This window comes from Larus michahellis, chromosome 3 (genome assembly GCF_964199755.1).
Source record: "Larus michahellis chromosome 3, bLarMic1.1, whole genome shotgun sequence".
Taxonomy (NCBI): domain Eukaryota; kingdom Metazoa; phylum Chordata; class Aves; order Charadriiformes; family Laridae; genus Larus; species Larus michahellis.
Window position 1 is genome coordinate 23362798 of NC_133898.1, and position 15765 is coordinate 23378562.

General features: G+C 39.6%; 1 protein-coding gene across 1 annotated transcript in view; it reads left to right on the forward strand.

Moving 5' to 3' along the window:
* The window catches only part of MRPS5 (mitochondrial ribosomal protein S5), a 59390-nt gene that overhangs the window by 23003 nt on the left and 20622 nt on the right, over nt 1–15765 (forward strand). The window contains exon 5 of the mRNA XM_074579146.1: nt 3567–3601. Within this exon, the coding sequence (XP_074435247.1) occupies nt 3567–3601 (35 nt within the window). The remainder of the gene's footprint in view (nt 1–3566; nt 3602–15765) is intronic.

The following is a 15765-nucleotide window of genomic DNA, read 5'->3' on the forward strand; positions in this document are numbered from 1 at the left end:
CTGTAATAGTCAGGTCAGGTTCTGCCAAAAAGAGGAAAAGGTACTACAATCAAAATAGGAACATGAAACTGTCAAGCTTGTATTATAAATATGCTTGAGAAGAAGCAGTTTCTGACTAGTATACATCAATTTCCTTTTAATCTGTTAAAAATTGTGCGGATTTTCATGTCCACATAGTTCTTTCAGCATCTTTTTATTCAGAGAATTAATGATTTTGCAGGGGAACTGGGACATTGACTGTGTGCAAAGCACTGTCAAGGTGGTAGGGGGAGTAGATCAGAAACCGCCAAACCCCATCAATCCTTTTGTCCTGAGACTGTGGTGTGTTTGGATTCCCTGGTGGCTAAGTAAGCGTGAACGCTGAGTGAGATTCTGCAGTTCAGCCCTTCCTAATATTCTGGCATTAGATTCTCTAGTAACAAATGGAGATTGAGCATATGTGGCAGCTTTGCTTCAGCAGCATTCGTATTTTCTACTGAAAACAGGTACAGGAAGTTTGTCGAAACCTCGATGTTGTTAGCCTTCAACATCTGACAAGTTTGTTTCAAATTGACCAATATGTTTAAAAAAAAAATAATTGGGGATATACTGTGATTTTTATATGCTTCATTCTTCCAGGGGGATCTTCTTCTGCATCATCTTTACTATGAGTAGAGTAAGAACAGTATTTTTCAGTTGGAAATAAAATTATTTTTCGACCAAGTTTACAGTGTTTCTATGCAACTGAAGAGGCTTCAGAGAGGAGCAGAGTGCCTGTTGGCATTTATATCCTCTACTGTGAGCTAGAAGTCTGCTTCGTGTAGAGTAACAGATCTCTAAATTGTGCCAAGATGCTCATGTTTATAATCATCTTGGAGATTATATGTAAACGATAAAGCAATGTTTGGTGAAGGAATGAGTCCCCTGTTCTTCACCATTATAGTGTTTTCAGCTCCCAAGTCTTTCTCAAGAATCTCACTGTGACTACAGCAAATAAAATAAGTATTAAGTGCCTCAATTAACACTGGTCTTCTATGTTGTACTGAAATCATAGAATCATTTAGGTTGGAAAAGACCCTTGGGATCATCGAGTCCAACCATCAACCCCACTCTACAAAGTTCTCCCCTACACCATATCCCCTAACACCGCATCTAAACGACTCCTAAACACATTCAGGGATGGTGACTCCACCACCTCCCTGGGCAGCCTACTCCAGTGGCTGACCACGCTTTCTGTGAAGAATTTTTTCCTAATGTCCGATCTAAACCTACCCTGCTGCAGCTTGAAGCCATTCCCTCTTGTTCTATCACTTAATTACCTGTGAGAAGAGACCAGCACCAACCTCTCTACATTGTCTTTTCAAGCAGTTGTAGAGAGTGATGAGGTCTCCCCTCAGCCTCCTCTTCCTCAAACTAAACAGTCCTAGCTCCTTCAATCGTTCCTCATAACACTATTGTTCCTGAGTAGATTGAAAAAACAGAATGTTAGAAGGATCTGTTACCTGTTCTGCATCTTATAGCAGGGCATTGCATCTTACTCCATTGTTTTGAAAGTCAGTAGGTTTTTTTCCACAGCCAAGCTGATAATAGAATATGCTTTGTGCAAAAATGTATCAGTATTAAAATATAGATCACTTATAACTATGCTCTCAGTTCCATAAAAGGAAATAATATATTTGCAATTTATATTCGAGTGCTTGTGTGGTCATCAGATCTTGAAACAGCAACTCGGAGAAAATGAGATCTTTTTGGCAGTATCCGTGATTCCAGCATTTTTGCCTGCTTCCATAAAATGGAGTTGGAGAAATGCTGGTGGAACTGCTGAAAGCCAAGCCTGAGGGATTGACTTTTCTTACAGCGTGTGTCGGGGTGAAGGCCTACGGAGAAGATCTGCCTGGGCTGCTGTTCGCATGGGTTTGCGTTCTCTCCTTTGACGTACCGTCTTTGGAGGTGGCACCTGTAGATGGCCTTGTCATGCCCAGAGCTCTCTGTTATTCTTGCTCTTTCCTTCCCTACGATGTTGTGAGACACTTCAAAATCTTGCTGCTTTGAAGTTCCTTGTTATGACAGAGCAGAAACTTACTTTCTGTGCAGTGAGAAGGATGTGTTCGCCACTTAGAGCCAAATGTGTAATGCTCACCTGAACAGAGCTCCATGTTCAGTGCTTCAGTACCGCTGTGATGAAAAGACTTGAACACAGATGTGACGTGGAAGTGATCTTTATTTTACAGTCCAACACACCTTAACTGTTACTAGACAAAATAAATGATGCAGTAGTTGTGATTGCAAAGACATTTTTTTTCAGACAGAATTTGAAATTGATAGAGGGGAAAAAAAAAAAAAGGTCTGGCTATGTGATTCTTGATTATTTGAAGTGGCTATGTATTGTATTGTTTTGTTTTATCCCCCACCCCTTTTGGGAATTTCACAGAAATATGTGTCAAGAAATGCCTGCAATTTCTTTGAATACCTGTTGATTGTCTAATGCAAGTTTCAGAATATTCTGAACAATATTGGATAATAGTTTGGCCGTAACAGAAGTGACCCATTTGGTGATGCATCTTTCTATTTTGTAACCACTTACATCCTTTGCTCAGTGTATATGAAATTTGGGATTCATTTACAGTTTTAGAGCAGTATTTAGGGAAGACGTCAGTTCACACTGCCAGCCAGTGAAAACCCAAAACTCTTTTTTCTTAACACACTGTGGATAGTTATTTTTCATAGCATTTCTGCAGTTGGAAAGAGTTAGGAATAAGATATAATTTAACAAAAATTCTTCAATGTAAGTGGTGAGTTGCAGCGATTTCCAAAAGGAAGTTTCATATTTAATTTGGAGAGGATGTATAGCTTAGCTTGTGATCAAAATATTAATCAGATTCTGAGGATGTCTCCGTTTTTGTGTCAGCTTTGCTTTCTGTGTGATGTTCAAACAAAGCAGTTAAATTTGTATGTCTTACTGTACCATTTTAAAAAAAAAAAGATTATTTTTCTTCCTTTCTGCTACTTTGGTTATTTAGGTTGGACAGTCTTTGGAGACTGTTTCCATCTTACTTTCCGGCATGTATGGTACTTAAAAAGATGAGGTATTGATTGCAGCTGGAGGTTGGGGTCCCTAATAGAGCACAGTGAATCTACTTAATCACTGTCATCTCTTACTACAGGAGCTGTGTTGTAATTATAACAAGTAGTATTACACTTTCTGGGAAGTTACCATTTTAACTGTTTTTTTTTTTTAAGCTAATTTTCCTCACATATGTTGACTTCACTGAAGAAATTAAAAACACCTACGCTTTATATATAAGAACTATATTCTGTTTTTTCACCAGCCTTATTCTAAAAGAAGTTGAATGAATGGTGTAAAGTAAAAAAACATTTGAGGTCTTTTTAACAGGAAGCAGCTAACGAAGCTCACTTTTGATATGTTTTTTCAAATTATTCTTACTTTTGCTACTTACTGCTGACATTAATTTCTAAATTACAGTTACATAGAAATTGTGTCCTTTTTAAATTATACCGCCTACAGGGCGCTGTGCTGATAGGCAGGTAATACAAGGAAATGTAATACCCTATTTTTCTCCCAACAGAAACTTACGAAGATTTTGAAACAAGAGTCATTGAGGTAAGCATTACAGATCTTTTCAAGGACTTCAAATATTTATCCCTCTTTTATATTGAGCTTGCAGTTATTTAACCAGTCTCTGCTAAGTCAATCTTACAGCAGTGGGAATTAGTTTGGTATTCTGTTTCAATGGCATGACATAAGGCCCCAATGAAAAGAACGCCAGATTATCTTCTCTGTTGAGCAAATAATATCTAATTCAAAGGTGGTTTGGAGTAACTCTGAAATGGCAAATTCCCACAGATAAAGCTTTTAAGAGTTGACATACAACCATAATAAGGAATACAGTAAAGCGTTAAGGTTATTTCTCAGGCAAAACTACAAGTAGGAAGTTGTATAATTCTGCTTGTAAAATAAATAATGAATTATAGGGGGGAAGCAGCAGCCCCAGGCAGAGAGTGAGTGGGATGAAGATCCCATTTTGTGTGTGTCTTAAGTAATAAAATACTCACTTGCCCTAGACGTCTTAAACTGTGATATTTGTGTCTTCTGGGAAAAATATTCCGACAAAATTTCCCATTCATAGTTTTATATCCACTTTGTCATTGTGCTTATTGACAGAGTAAAGATGATGGTTATGAATGGACTAATGCAAGTCTTGTTTCCACCCTCACTTCTGAACAGATTATATTGCATCAACTCACTTTAAAAATGTCTATCAATCAAAAGTAGTAACTGGCAAGAGATGTCTGTGTTCCCATATTTTCCTTGTCTCTGATTTTTAGTAAATAAGATCTAGTATATGCTGTAAATCCTGCTATCTTTATTTACAAGTAATAAGGTTGACTCCTACGTGCTTATCTCACAAACTTATTCCTGGTTGAACTTCATAGAATTATTCTCTGTACTCTTGAACTCTGTGACTGGCTGACTAGGGCTTCTTAATGGAAGTCTGGAATATTTTAAAGAACAGCCTGTGTGCTGAAACGCATTCTGCATGTCCTAGGTATTTAATGAAATATAACAACAAGGCCAAGTGCCAGGTCCTGCACTTGGGTCACAACAACCCCATGCAGCAATACAGGCTTGGGGAGAAGTGGCCGGAGAGCTGCCCAGCGGAAAAGGACCCAGGGTGTTGGTCGACAGCCGGCTGAATATGAGCCAGCAGTGTGCCCAGGTGGCCAAGAAAGCCAACAGCATCCTGGCCTGTAGCAGCAATAGTGTGGCCAGCAGGACTAGGGCAGTGACCATCCCCCTGCACTTGGTACTGATGAGGCCCCACCTCAAGTGCTGTGTCCAGTTTTGGGCCCCTCACCACAAGAAGGACATTGAGGTGCTGGAGCGTGTCCAGAGAAGGGCAACGAAGCTGGTGAGGGGTCTGGAGAACAAGTCCTACAAGGAGCGGCTGAGGGAGCTGGGGTTGTTCAGCCTGGAGAAAATGAGGCTGAGGGGAGACCTTATCGCTCTCTACAGCTACCTGAAGGAGACTGTAGCCAGGTGGGGGTCGGTCTCTTCTCCCAAGTAACAAGTGATAGGACAAGAGGAGACAGCCTCAAGTTGCACCAGGGGAGGTTTAGGTTGGATGTTAGGAAAAATTTCTTCACAGAAAGGGTTATCAAACGTTGGAACAGGCTGCCCAGGGAAGTGGTTAAATCACCATCCCTGGAGGTATTTAAAATTTGTGTAGATGTGGTGCTGAGGGACATGGTTTAGCAGTGGACTTGTCAGTGTGATGTTTTTGGGTGGACTTGATGATCTTAAAGTTCTTTTCCAACCTAAGTGATTCTGTGCTTCTATGAAATCAGCGTATCACCTTAGAATAATTTTGTTGTGGTAAATTAAGAAGCTACAGAAATTTAAAAATATTTAATTTCATTACATTGTCACCGTTTTCAAACATACAGTGACTTGCCAGTGTGTAACTGGTTGTATGCAGTCCCTTGGTTGGTGTGAAGTGATATTACTAAATCCATGTCACTCAACATACTTGTGACTGACAACAAAACTTAAAGCTAAAGGGTAAGGTCCTTAATGCTACCAAAAAAAAAGTTATTTAGCGACCCAAATTCTTAACGACTTCAACAGAAACACCACTCAGAATATGGTAAGAGAAGATACTTATTTCAAATGTGATAAAGGTGGATTTTGCTTCAAGAACAAGGTAATAATTTTTAGTGGTGAAATGTGTGAATTGTTAATAATGCAGATATGGGGACCCGTGTTACTTCTCAATGGAAAAGCCATTACTGATGAAGGCAACTTGCAACTCATTCCAAAGCAGACCATCAACAATTGGTGCTATGCGCACCCACACTATTGCAAGATATTTTATGCTTCCCATTTATCTTACTAGTTTTTCTTTCATTTCAAATGCATTAGTTGCTATGGAAACGGTAGAACTAGTATAAGCATTGTTGGGGGGAACCATGACTTCAGAAATAAATTGATTTCTTGTGACTCATTTGCTCCCAGTCCAGGATCAGATGAATCACAGCATCCAGAAAGGGACCAGCTCTGGAAGTGAGAGCAATTATTTGCTCTCTGTCCTTGCATTTTCCCTTTTCTTCTACTTGTGTTGTAATTTTAGTGAGACTTGTGGTAGCAGTGGCCAAGTCATTTCCTACCCTATCTGTGTCCAGAAGTTTGTTTTTTAGCCAACTGAAATATCAATTTTTTTTAATTTCTTTTTTTAAAGACATAATTTTTTGAAAGGACATGATATTTGCTAAAATGATTGATCCATTAGAAAGCAACACCCTCTACGATGTGGCAAATTGACCGTTTCCAGCTGGGGCCATCACAAAGCTCCCAGATAAGATACCATTTGGCTAAGTCTTTCTTGTTCATATGTATTGATCTTATTGGTGAAGGAGAAGGGGCTGGGAAAATTCAGTGTTACTTGCAGCACTTTACAGTGGGCTGTGATTTTAGAGCCTTGTTCAGCTCCTTGTGCCCTGAAGCCCACTTTGCCAGTCTGTGGAGCCCCATAAAGCAAGAAACTGCCTATGACTCTTCAGGTCAGCTGCAGGATGGAGGAAGGCATCCTTGTGGAGCGTTCTGCAGAGGTGGTTGTGAGAGAGCCCTCCCACTCTGGAAACAGCTGCTGCAAGGTGGCTTCCTTTGCATAATTGGGCACCCTGGGTGGAAGAATCAGAGCCTCCAGTAACTGCTGTTGAAGTCTCACAGACCAAATGAAACCCTAAGGACTTTTGGTCAAAATTTGGATTGTGCTTTGGTTAAACCTTGTTATACAAATACTCGGGTGCATAAATCAACCCAGTAGCTTTGTATGTAAAGTAAATAGAATCATACAGTATCTCAAGTTGGAAGGGACGGATTAAGGATCATTGAGTCCAACTCCCTGTTTCTCACAGGACTACCTAAAACTAAGCCATAGGACTAAAAGCATGGTCCAGACACTCCTTGAACTCTGACAGGCTTGGTGCCGTGACCGCTTCTGTGAGGAGCCTGCTCCAATGACCGAGCACCCTCTGAGTGGTAATTTTCCTAATGTCCAATCTGAGCTTCCCTGGTACAGGTTCATTCCACTTCCTGATGTCCCATCACTGGTCACCAGAGAGAAGAGATCATCAGCTCCCCCTGTGCTTCCCTCCTTGAGGAGGGTGTAGATGCGATGAGGGCACCCCTCAGCCTTCTCCAAGCTGGAAAAACCAAGTGACCTCAGCTGCTCCTTTGAAGTTTTGCCCTTGAGACAAGGTCATTCTCCTCCAGAACACTTTAATAGTTTGATGTCCTTCTTATATTGAAGCACCCAAAACTCTACAGAGTACTGGAGGTGGGGCCACACCAGTGCGATGTTGAGTGGGACAATCGCCTCCCTCAACCCGTTCACAATGCTGTGCTTGATGCACCTCAGGGCACGGTTGGCCTTTTTGGCTGCCAGGACACACTGTTTACTCCTATTCAATTTGCCATCAACCCAAACCCCAGACCTCTTTCATCGGGGCTGCTCTCCAGCCTCTCGTCCCCCAGTTTATATGTATAGCCAGGATTGCCCTGCCCCAGGTGGAGAATTTGGCACTTGCCCTTGTTACATTTCATGATTGGTGATTGCCCAGCTCTCTAGTCTATCCAGATGTCTCTGTAAGGCCTCTCTGCTCTTGAGGGAGTCCACAGCTTCTCCTAATTCCGTATCATTGGCAAACTTACTTAATGTACATTTGACTCCTGCGTCCAGATCATTTATAAAAACATTAAAGAGCACAGGCCCTAAAATTGAGCCCTGGGGAACCCCACTGATGACTGGCCGCCAGCCTGATGTAACCCCATTTACTGTAACCCTTTGAGCCCAACCCGACAGCCAGTTGTTCACCCAACGTGCTACGGACATGTCTAGCTGTGATAGGGTACCTTGAGAGACAATATCAAAAGCTTTGCTAAAATCCAAACACCCCACATCTGGTAGCTTCCTTTGGTCAACTAGATGGGTGACCTTGTCATAAAAGGAAATTAAGTTAATTAAACAGGATTTTCCCCTCGTGAAGCTGTGCTGGCTATGATCAGTCGCATAAACTTGTCACTTTAGAACATTCTTATGTTGTTTACTTTCCCTCAGATGAAATTGCTTATTAGACTTATGTTCCTTTCAGGGTTATTATCAGAACCTTCACTTGCAATTCATATTTAACTACTTTATTATTGAAAAACTATACTAGTCTAGCTGCTGCTTTGAAAAAGAGACTTCTCTCATTTCTAACCATGATCAGAGAGCCAAGGTATTAACCTGAATCAATACACATTCGGTGATAGATTGTGATACTGTGATAGATGCACATCAGGTCTCTTTGCTTAATATGAATGTTGATACCCTTTTATCACTAAAATGAAGTGTCCATTGAGTTGTTATGCAATTTTAAATGGCTAGAGATGACTGTTCATCGCTTTACTTTTACTTACGTGACTACAGCTTCACTTACCAAACAGGTCAGTGAAACATTGCCTGTATTTTTAGCCAATATTATGTTGAACCTGTGTCCATACAAGGTATTTGTTCCAAAGTACCTGTGTTTGAGTTTCTATTCAGTCTCACTCACAGCATATAATTTGTTTTCCACTACCAAAGTTCATTAGTGATGCCCTTTTTGGAAGGGATCGCACTCTCTCTCTCCATTACCATGCGTTGTCATAGAATGTTGGAACAGCTGGTTTTCCTTCATGCAGATCCTTTTTAAATCCTTTGTCTGAAAAACCTGGCAAGGAATAACATGTTCTTAATTAGTAGGATGCACTTGAAAACAGTTATTCTGTCTCAAGATTTTGCATTATGGTCATAGTAAAACCTCGTATTCAGCTTTTGATCTATTTGAGACTGCAACTTTCTTGTGTACTGCATATCTCTAAGAAAACCGTAAGTGCCAAACATTGATTTTTCTTGCCCGACCTTATGCCTGATTGCATTTTTCTTGGAACGTGGCCAAACATCTCCCTTTTTGAGACAGGAAAAAGTGAACCAGTCTCTTGACAATAAAATCAGAGCTGGTGCCTAAAGAACTGTGAAATCGAGTGTTTACTTGGTTTGGAGGGAAAGGAGAAAGTTGCCCTTTAAGTGGGATTGTAGTCAAAGAGGGAAGGAGATGGCCATGTCCCAGTCCAGAACCGGACCAAATGTATAGAGCAGAGAGTCCCTTTATCTGCCTTTTATTGGTGGTACTTCGCAATAGGTTTAGGAATAGGACGCGAGATGTGCAAGAGACCTTAAAGCTACATCAGCACCTAGTTTCCATCACTGTCTCTTTTGAGAAAAATAGCAGATACTTCAAGTTAAGGAAATAAATAATGTCCTTTGATAATAATACTCTTACATTATTATTACGTTACTCTTATTTAGAGGCTTAGGATAAAGGGTGGAACCAGAAGTACTGAATATCAGCGGTGAACCACATCTCTTATGTGGAAACAAGAAAGGGATTTCTGTCTTTTTGTTTTTAGCTCTCAACTCCCTGTCATTGTCACCTCTCTTTGGAATGGTGGTCAACTGCCTTTTGCTTGAAATTATTTGCCATTCCTTGGTGAGGTACTTTCCATGAAGAAGTGTTTTATTCAGAAATTATATTCATCAATATTTGAGAATTTTAGTGTTTTATTTGATGTGATAATGGGACTCTATCCATTGTCTTAATGAAATATGTGTGGCCAGGGAAGGTACGATTTTGCCAGAATTAAGATAAAATACTTTTTAAATGGCCTTGAGTAACTAATAAATAGTGTATACCGGGTGCAAGAGTAAGAACAAAGTTAATATAACTGAGAGCAGCACTCATTTCTTTCAAACTGTGTACAAGGATAACCTATTGGAAAATGAGTTACTTTAAGTCTATTTAATTGGGAGAGAGGGATTTTCCTTAAGCAGAATAGCCTGATTCACAACAGCTCCTTGTCTGAAAGTTAAAAGAATAATCAGGCAAGTCAGAAGCTGACTGACAGCTCTACTCCAGAAAAGCCTCTGAAGGTTCTCTCCTGTCCTGATAAATGAGCAAACAGGTTTCTTTGTCCTTGATTATTTTCCTGCATTTCGCTGAGACAACCATCAGTTGGGAATCCATCCAGCGGCTTGAAAGATTTCTCGATTACTCCTATGTATCAAAATCCAGTGGTTTTGAATCTCTTCTGAGACATGGAAAACAATGATGTTGTATTGTAATGTCAGATTGTGTAATTAAAAGTCATGAGTTGGTTTATTTTCTTTTACAAAATCCTCCAAAGGGGACAGGAGTAAGCTGTTTTACATGTCCTGCTGTGACAAAGATAAGCAATGGATTTAAATAATGAGCAAGGGAAATTTAGACAGAAAGTATGGAGTTGCAAATGGAAAGTTGAATGCTAGGATGGATTGTTGGAAGTTTATGGGATGTCTGTCACTGGATGTTTTTAAAAACAAGTTAGATAAATCTGTCAAGAGGGGGTGAGGAGACAAAGTCGGTAACCTTCTAACCCATTTTCCTATGATTCTTTAAGACTTTTCAGGTGAATTTCATTTAATCTATAGGCATCTTCGTGCACTCTACTTATTTTCCTTTGTAAGTAGCATAATTATTAAGGTTAGGGTAGATTTACCTTCAAGTATATGTACTCAGCACCCAAGGAGTATTCATCTGACGCTATCATGAGGTGAAAGTAGATCTGTAGCCAGTATGTGTGATGAGAGAGAAGAGAAATGGTTTCCTCCCTGGTAGCAGCTGGAAGTAGTCTGTAATCTAGTCCATATATATATATATCTATATTTATATATCTCTCTGCAGCAGTTGAACTGTTCTCTTTCTGTATTGGATGCATTTGAGAACAGCGCTGTCCTGTTGGAACTTCCAAAGGGCTTTCATCCTGCCCGAGTTAAAAATATATTTCCTTCCTTCTCCTAATTTCTAGAGTCCCCTCTCCCTGTAAATGTAGTGAATCCCTCCATTGCTGAGCTCATGTTTGTTCCTCACGTTCTGTTTGCCCTGAAACAGCGTTATGCAGACATTGTCTCAGGTGTCTCTGCTACTTGGTAGTGCTCTTTTATGTTGACGATGAAGATGAGCAAAATCACTTTCCAATATCTGCTGCTCAGAGCGATGCTAACATCCTTGCGAATGAAGAATAGCTTCTTTTTCAGTTTTTTTTGTCAATTGTCTTTAAACTTTTTTATAGACCTTTCTTTGCCTTGCTGCCAGAGTAATTTTTTTCCTGAATTAAGTCCTCGTAATTTTTTTTCATTTTTAATTTTTTAGCGTTCTAGTACTTAGACCTTAGAGTAAGATGAGTATTTGCAGGGTCCTTTGTGTTAACTTCACAACATTATTTTATTCTTTGGGTATGATCACTATTTATTTTAAAACTAAATTGCTGTATAAGATCGACTTTTCTGTCTTCAACAGAATGTGTGAAGTGGTACTCGTATGCACAAGAACAAATTAAATTGAAGTTAGTTTAATGAGGGATATCTTTTCTGTTAATGAGTGTTTGCAGTCTAAATCTTAAGATAACATTTATCAAAGGATCTGACCTTCACTGGCAGTTCATATTTAATGCTCTATATGTCATATGTATCTAAATAGACATGAATATAAACCTATACGAATGAAGTTGGTATCAAGATTTTTTCTGTTTTCTCAAGTATCTCTAATATATTCTTGTCAAATTTGCCATTGGTGCCTAGACGTGACAGAAAATAAAATGAGTAGCAAACTTGCATTTGATGTCACAGGTGGTTTGTTGCAATAATAAATGTGTTGCATGCTTCTATGCCTTATCGCATATGCTGGTGTGCATACTTCTAGACTTCCCCAAAACACCTTTTCAAGGATCATATTATTGGAAAAAAAGATGATGAAGATCTGATCATATGTAAGGGTATCATCTGATCCCTTTATATACCAAATTCCCATTTAATAGTATTGTAGAGATTATGTTGAGAATGATAAATGCAACAATGAACATTTACATGAGCATGAATGAGATGTCCTGAATTGCACCATGTACTTTTTATGCATTCTTATTTTAATATGCAAAATTGTCCTGGTTTGAGGTCCCCAGTTTTAAAACCACACACAGCACGATTTCATTTGAGATGCTGAAGAATCACAAAAGCCTTCTCTATTTTTTTTTTTTAGTTCCTCTTAGGTCAGGAGTAGCTGTACACACAGTAGATTGTTGTGGTGGGTTTTGGAAAACTCACACAATTTGTTAAAGCTCCTTTACTTAAAAGGAATTTTTTGGAGTGGATGGCATAGCAAAGACCATTTGGACCACTTAGCCTTTAGCTGTGTCTGTGTTGGAAGGCAGCTTGTAATAGTTGAGTTGCATGGGCACTGCACATAAAAGAATTGATTTTTCTTAACGAGCCCTGCAGTTGGCAGTGCTTTTAGTTAATTGAAAGGGCACATTGCAGAAAAGTGGCTGTGTTTTGTTGCTGTGACATGTCACAACTGACTGTCAGTTTGGGTACTACAGTAGGTATTTACTAAAGTCTGCCATTCCATGTTGGCATAATTATTTGCAGTCAAATTCATTAGATTAAACAGCAAAATAAATTGCTATGCAATGGTTCCACGTGCTATAGAAATCCGTTTCACTGCTTTGTTGTATCTGAATAATCATAGAATGGTTTGGGTTGGAAGGGACCTTAAAGATCACCCAGTTCCAGCCCCCTGCCCTGGGCAGGGACACCTCCCACCAGACCAGGCTGCTCAAAGCCCCATCCAGCCTGGCCTTGAACGCCTCCAGGGATGGGGCAGCCACAGCTTCCCTGGGCAACCTGGGCCAGTGTCTCACCACCCTCGCAGTAAAGAATTTCTTCCTAATATCTAATTTAGACAATAAAAAAGCTTTTAGAAGCAGGTTGAGGCTTTACTGTTACACGAAATTGCCACAGGTGTGAACTGAGAAAGAGAAGTGGGTTTTGCAGAAAAACAGCAGGAGGAACAAAAACTATATTCAAAGTCAGAGTGAGCCCAAGATAATTGAGTCCTATAATTTTCTGATAACAAGTTTAGAAATAAACAGATCTTTTTTAGCATTCGTACTTTAAATAAATGGTGTACATGATGCTATTTCTGTATGTCTTTTCCATTATCTTTATCTTCACAACAGTACAGGAGATTAAAACAATGTTTGCTGGGAAATTATATTTTGCAGGAAGAAACTGAAAGCCATTTTTAAAGGACTATCTTAGGAACAAAGATACAAAAGCCCTTTTCTGTTGCGATTATGCTACTAGAAGGGCTGTGCTCCCTTGCTAAAAAAGAGAAATTGCTTATTAAAGTGTTTTCTTGTACTGTAGAAACAGAAAAGCTAACTTGATTTTTCCCTGCTTGTAGAATAGAGTACAGACAAGGTCAGATTTTCATGTAATCTAAAGTTGTCATAGAGAAAAAGCTAGCTTGAGCGAGCGCTAAGGGACTGCATGTTGGTTTTGTTTCTTGCTTTCCTATAGATTATTGCGTTACTGAGAGTGGGTGGCTTGGGCTACCTGTTTCTTTCTTTCCCTGCCCACCTGAAGGAATATTTTCTGCTTTGCGCATATATTACATGTGAGAAGAATTTCTGTGAATAGAATTGATGTAAAAGCTATAAACTGGTGTTTGCTGGTGTTTAACAGAATGTAATAATAGTGGTAGCTAAAATTTACAGCTGTAGTTGACATATGCCATTCTGATCTTAACTGGAAGGCTCCATTTCATGTATCATCCGTCCTCAGATGAATTTTTCTTCAGTTTTTCTCCAAAATCAACATGGTAACATAGTAAAAAATGTAGCCTACGTGATATCCTGTGTTACGATACTTGCCTCGTAGCACAATCAAAATTAGGAAGTGAGACCTAGTAAGCAGTAAGGCCTGAAAGCACGTAACATGAGATTAGTGGCCCTGTGAATCTTTCACAAAGGGGAGCTTTCTGAGGGAAAAGATAGAAGTTATAAATAATGCCCTTTGCAAAAGACAGATCTGGAGGTTTTTTTGTCCAGCGCTGAAGTTGCCGTCTGCCAGTTGTGAAAACTCTGCCTTTTGATCACTTACTACTATGTTCATGCTTTTTTGTTTTCTTCATCTGTTTCTGATAAAGATAACTTTACTTGAAGAATTTTGTGCAAGCATGGCCCCGTTGTAACTGGGTCAGTGCAACCTTTCCACTGCCAGAATAGTTCCCTTTTTCAGCCAGATGGTTAGGATACGGTACCATCATTTTTAAACAAAAAAACCCAAAACAAACCAAAAAACATTGATTTGTATTTTGAGTGTTAAATTACAGAAAGGTATAGACTTGCTAAAGAAGTTCAGGTGAGGTGATAGAATCACGGAATGGTTTGGGTTGGAAGGGACCTCAAAGATCATCTTGTTCCAGCCCGCTGCCGTGGGGGGGTGTACAGAGAAATGGCGCAAAAGGCAGCAACGTAAAGGTGCTGGGACTGTCTTTAAAGCAAAAGCTGCTCTGTGCAGATAGAAGTATACTGGTGGTTTGGTTTAATACAGAGCTTCATATGTCATGAGCTGGGTACCAGGATATTGGTATTACCTTTTTTGGTCCTTGAAATACAAAGTCATTTTATGTTGCTATTTTAGTTCAGAGTTAATCTCTCATTCTTTCTTATGTTTTAGGTAAAACTGTATGTGGACCTTTTTCTTTGGGGTGTTTTTGTGGGTTTTGTTTGTTTGTTTTTACTTTCTAAGACTATGGGAAGGGGGGGAAGTAGAGAGGACAAAAGAGATCTTTTTTAACACTTGCATAGTAAAAATGACTAACTGGTTCTTCCTTGGAATCAAGTAAATTGCATTGAGCGGATAATTGAGTGGATATTCTGAAAAGCACACAGATTATATTTGGTAGAAATTGAGTTAGTTTTGACCTTTACAGAAAGCCTTTGTGGAGAAATCCTTTTGTCTTATAATCAAGGTAGTGTGCAGTAAATGAAGCCAGATTCTAGGCTCTCGCCTAAATCTTCTCTCTTTTTTTGCACATTACCTCCAGTAGTATTCTTTACAGACTTTATTCTTAGTTGAATTAGCTTGAGATTGGGTAGGCTTCACGGAGTTGTATCATAGTGTTGGCAGTTCATGTCTGAGTCCTCATGTGCCAAGACTTCATGGAAAACCTGTAATTTCTTAAAACTGGCAGTTTCTGCCAAGTGCATTTGGTCGTTTGCGTGTTCTTTCACTGTTTTCTTCAGCTGGGTTCAAGCGTGCTTGTTTTGATTCTCTGAGACCTGTTTGGATGCAGCATTTACCTCAGCTGTTGTGTGGCACTTTGGAGAAGCGAGATTCAAGAGAGCAATCAGGGAAAAAAGTGTTTTTCTGATCAGGGTCTGCACAACTTGCATCTGGTGTGGGTTGTGCTGCCCATGTGCAAAGTGGTGTTAGGTGTGCTTGTCACGGCCCGATTGGATCGCTCAAATCTACAGGGCAACATACTCTGTAATTTAAACTTTTATTTTATGAGCTTACTAGGAAGGAAAACAAACAACCAAGCACTCAGTCCCTTTTGTACGGACTAGTTTAACACGTGAATTCACTAGTTCATCACTTAACTCATGAGGTTTCTCACTCAAAAGGTTCTCTAATTCATAACTTGCAACTCCCAACTTGTACACCTGTAAGCAAAATAGTTACCAAACCAAGGGTAAGAATGCACATCCTTCTGCCTCTGTCACGGTGTGGGCGTCCCCTGTATCACGCCAGGAAGCACAAAAGCCTCAGCAGCCCAGCTGCTGTCAGATCCACTTCAAAAGCTTTT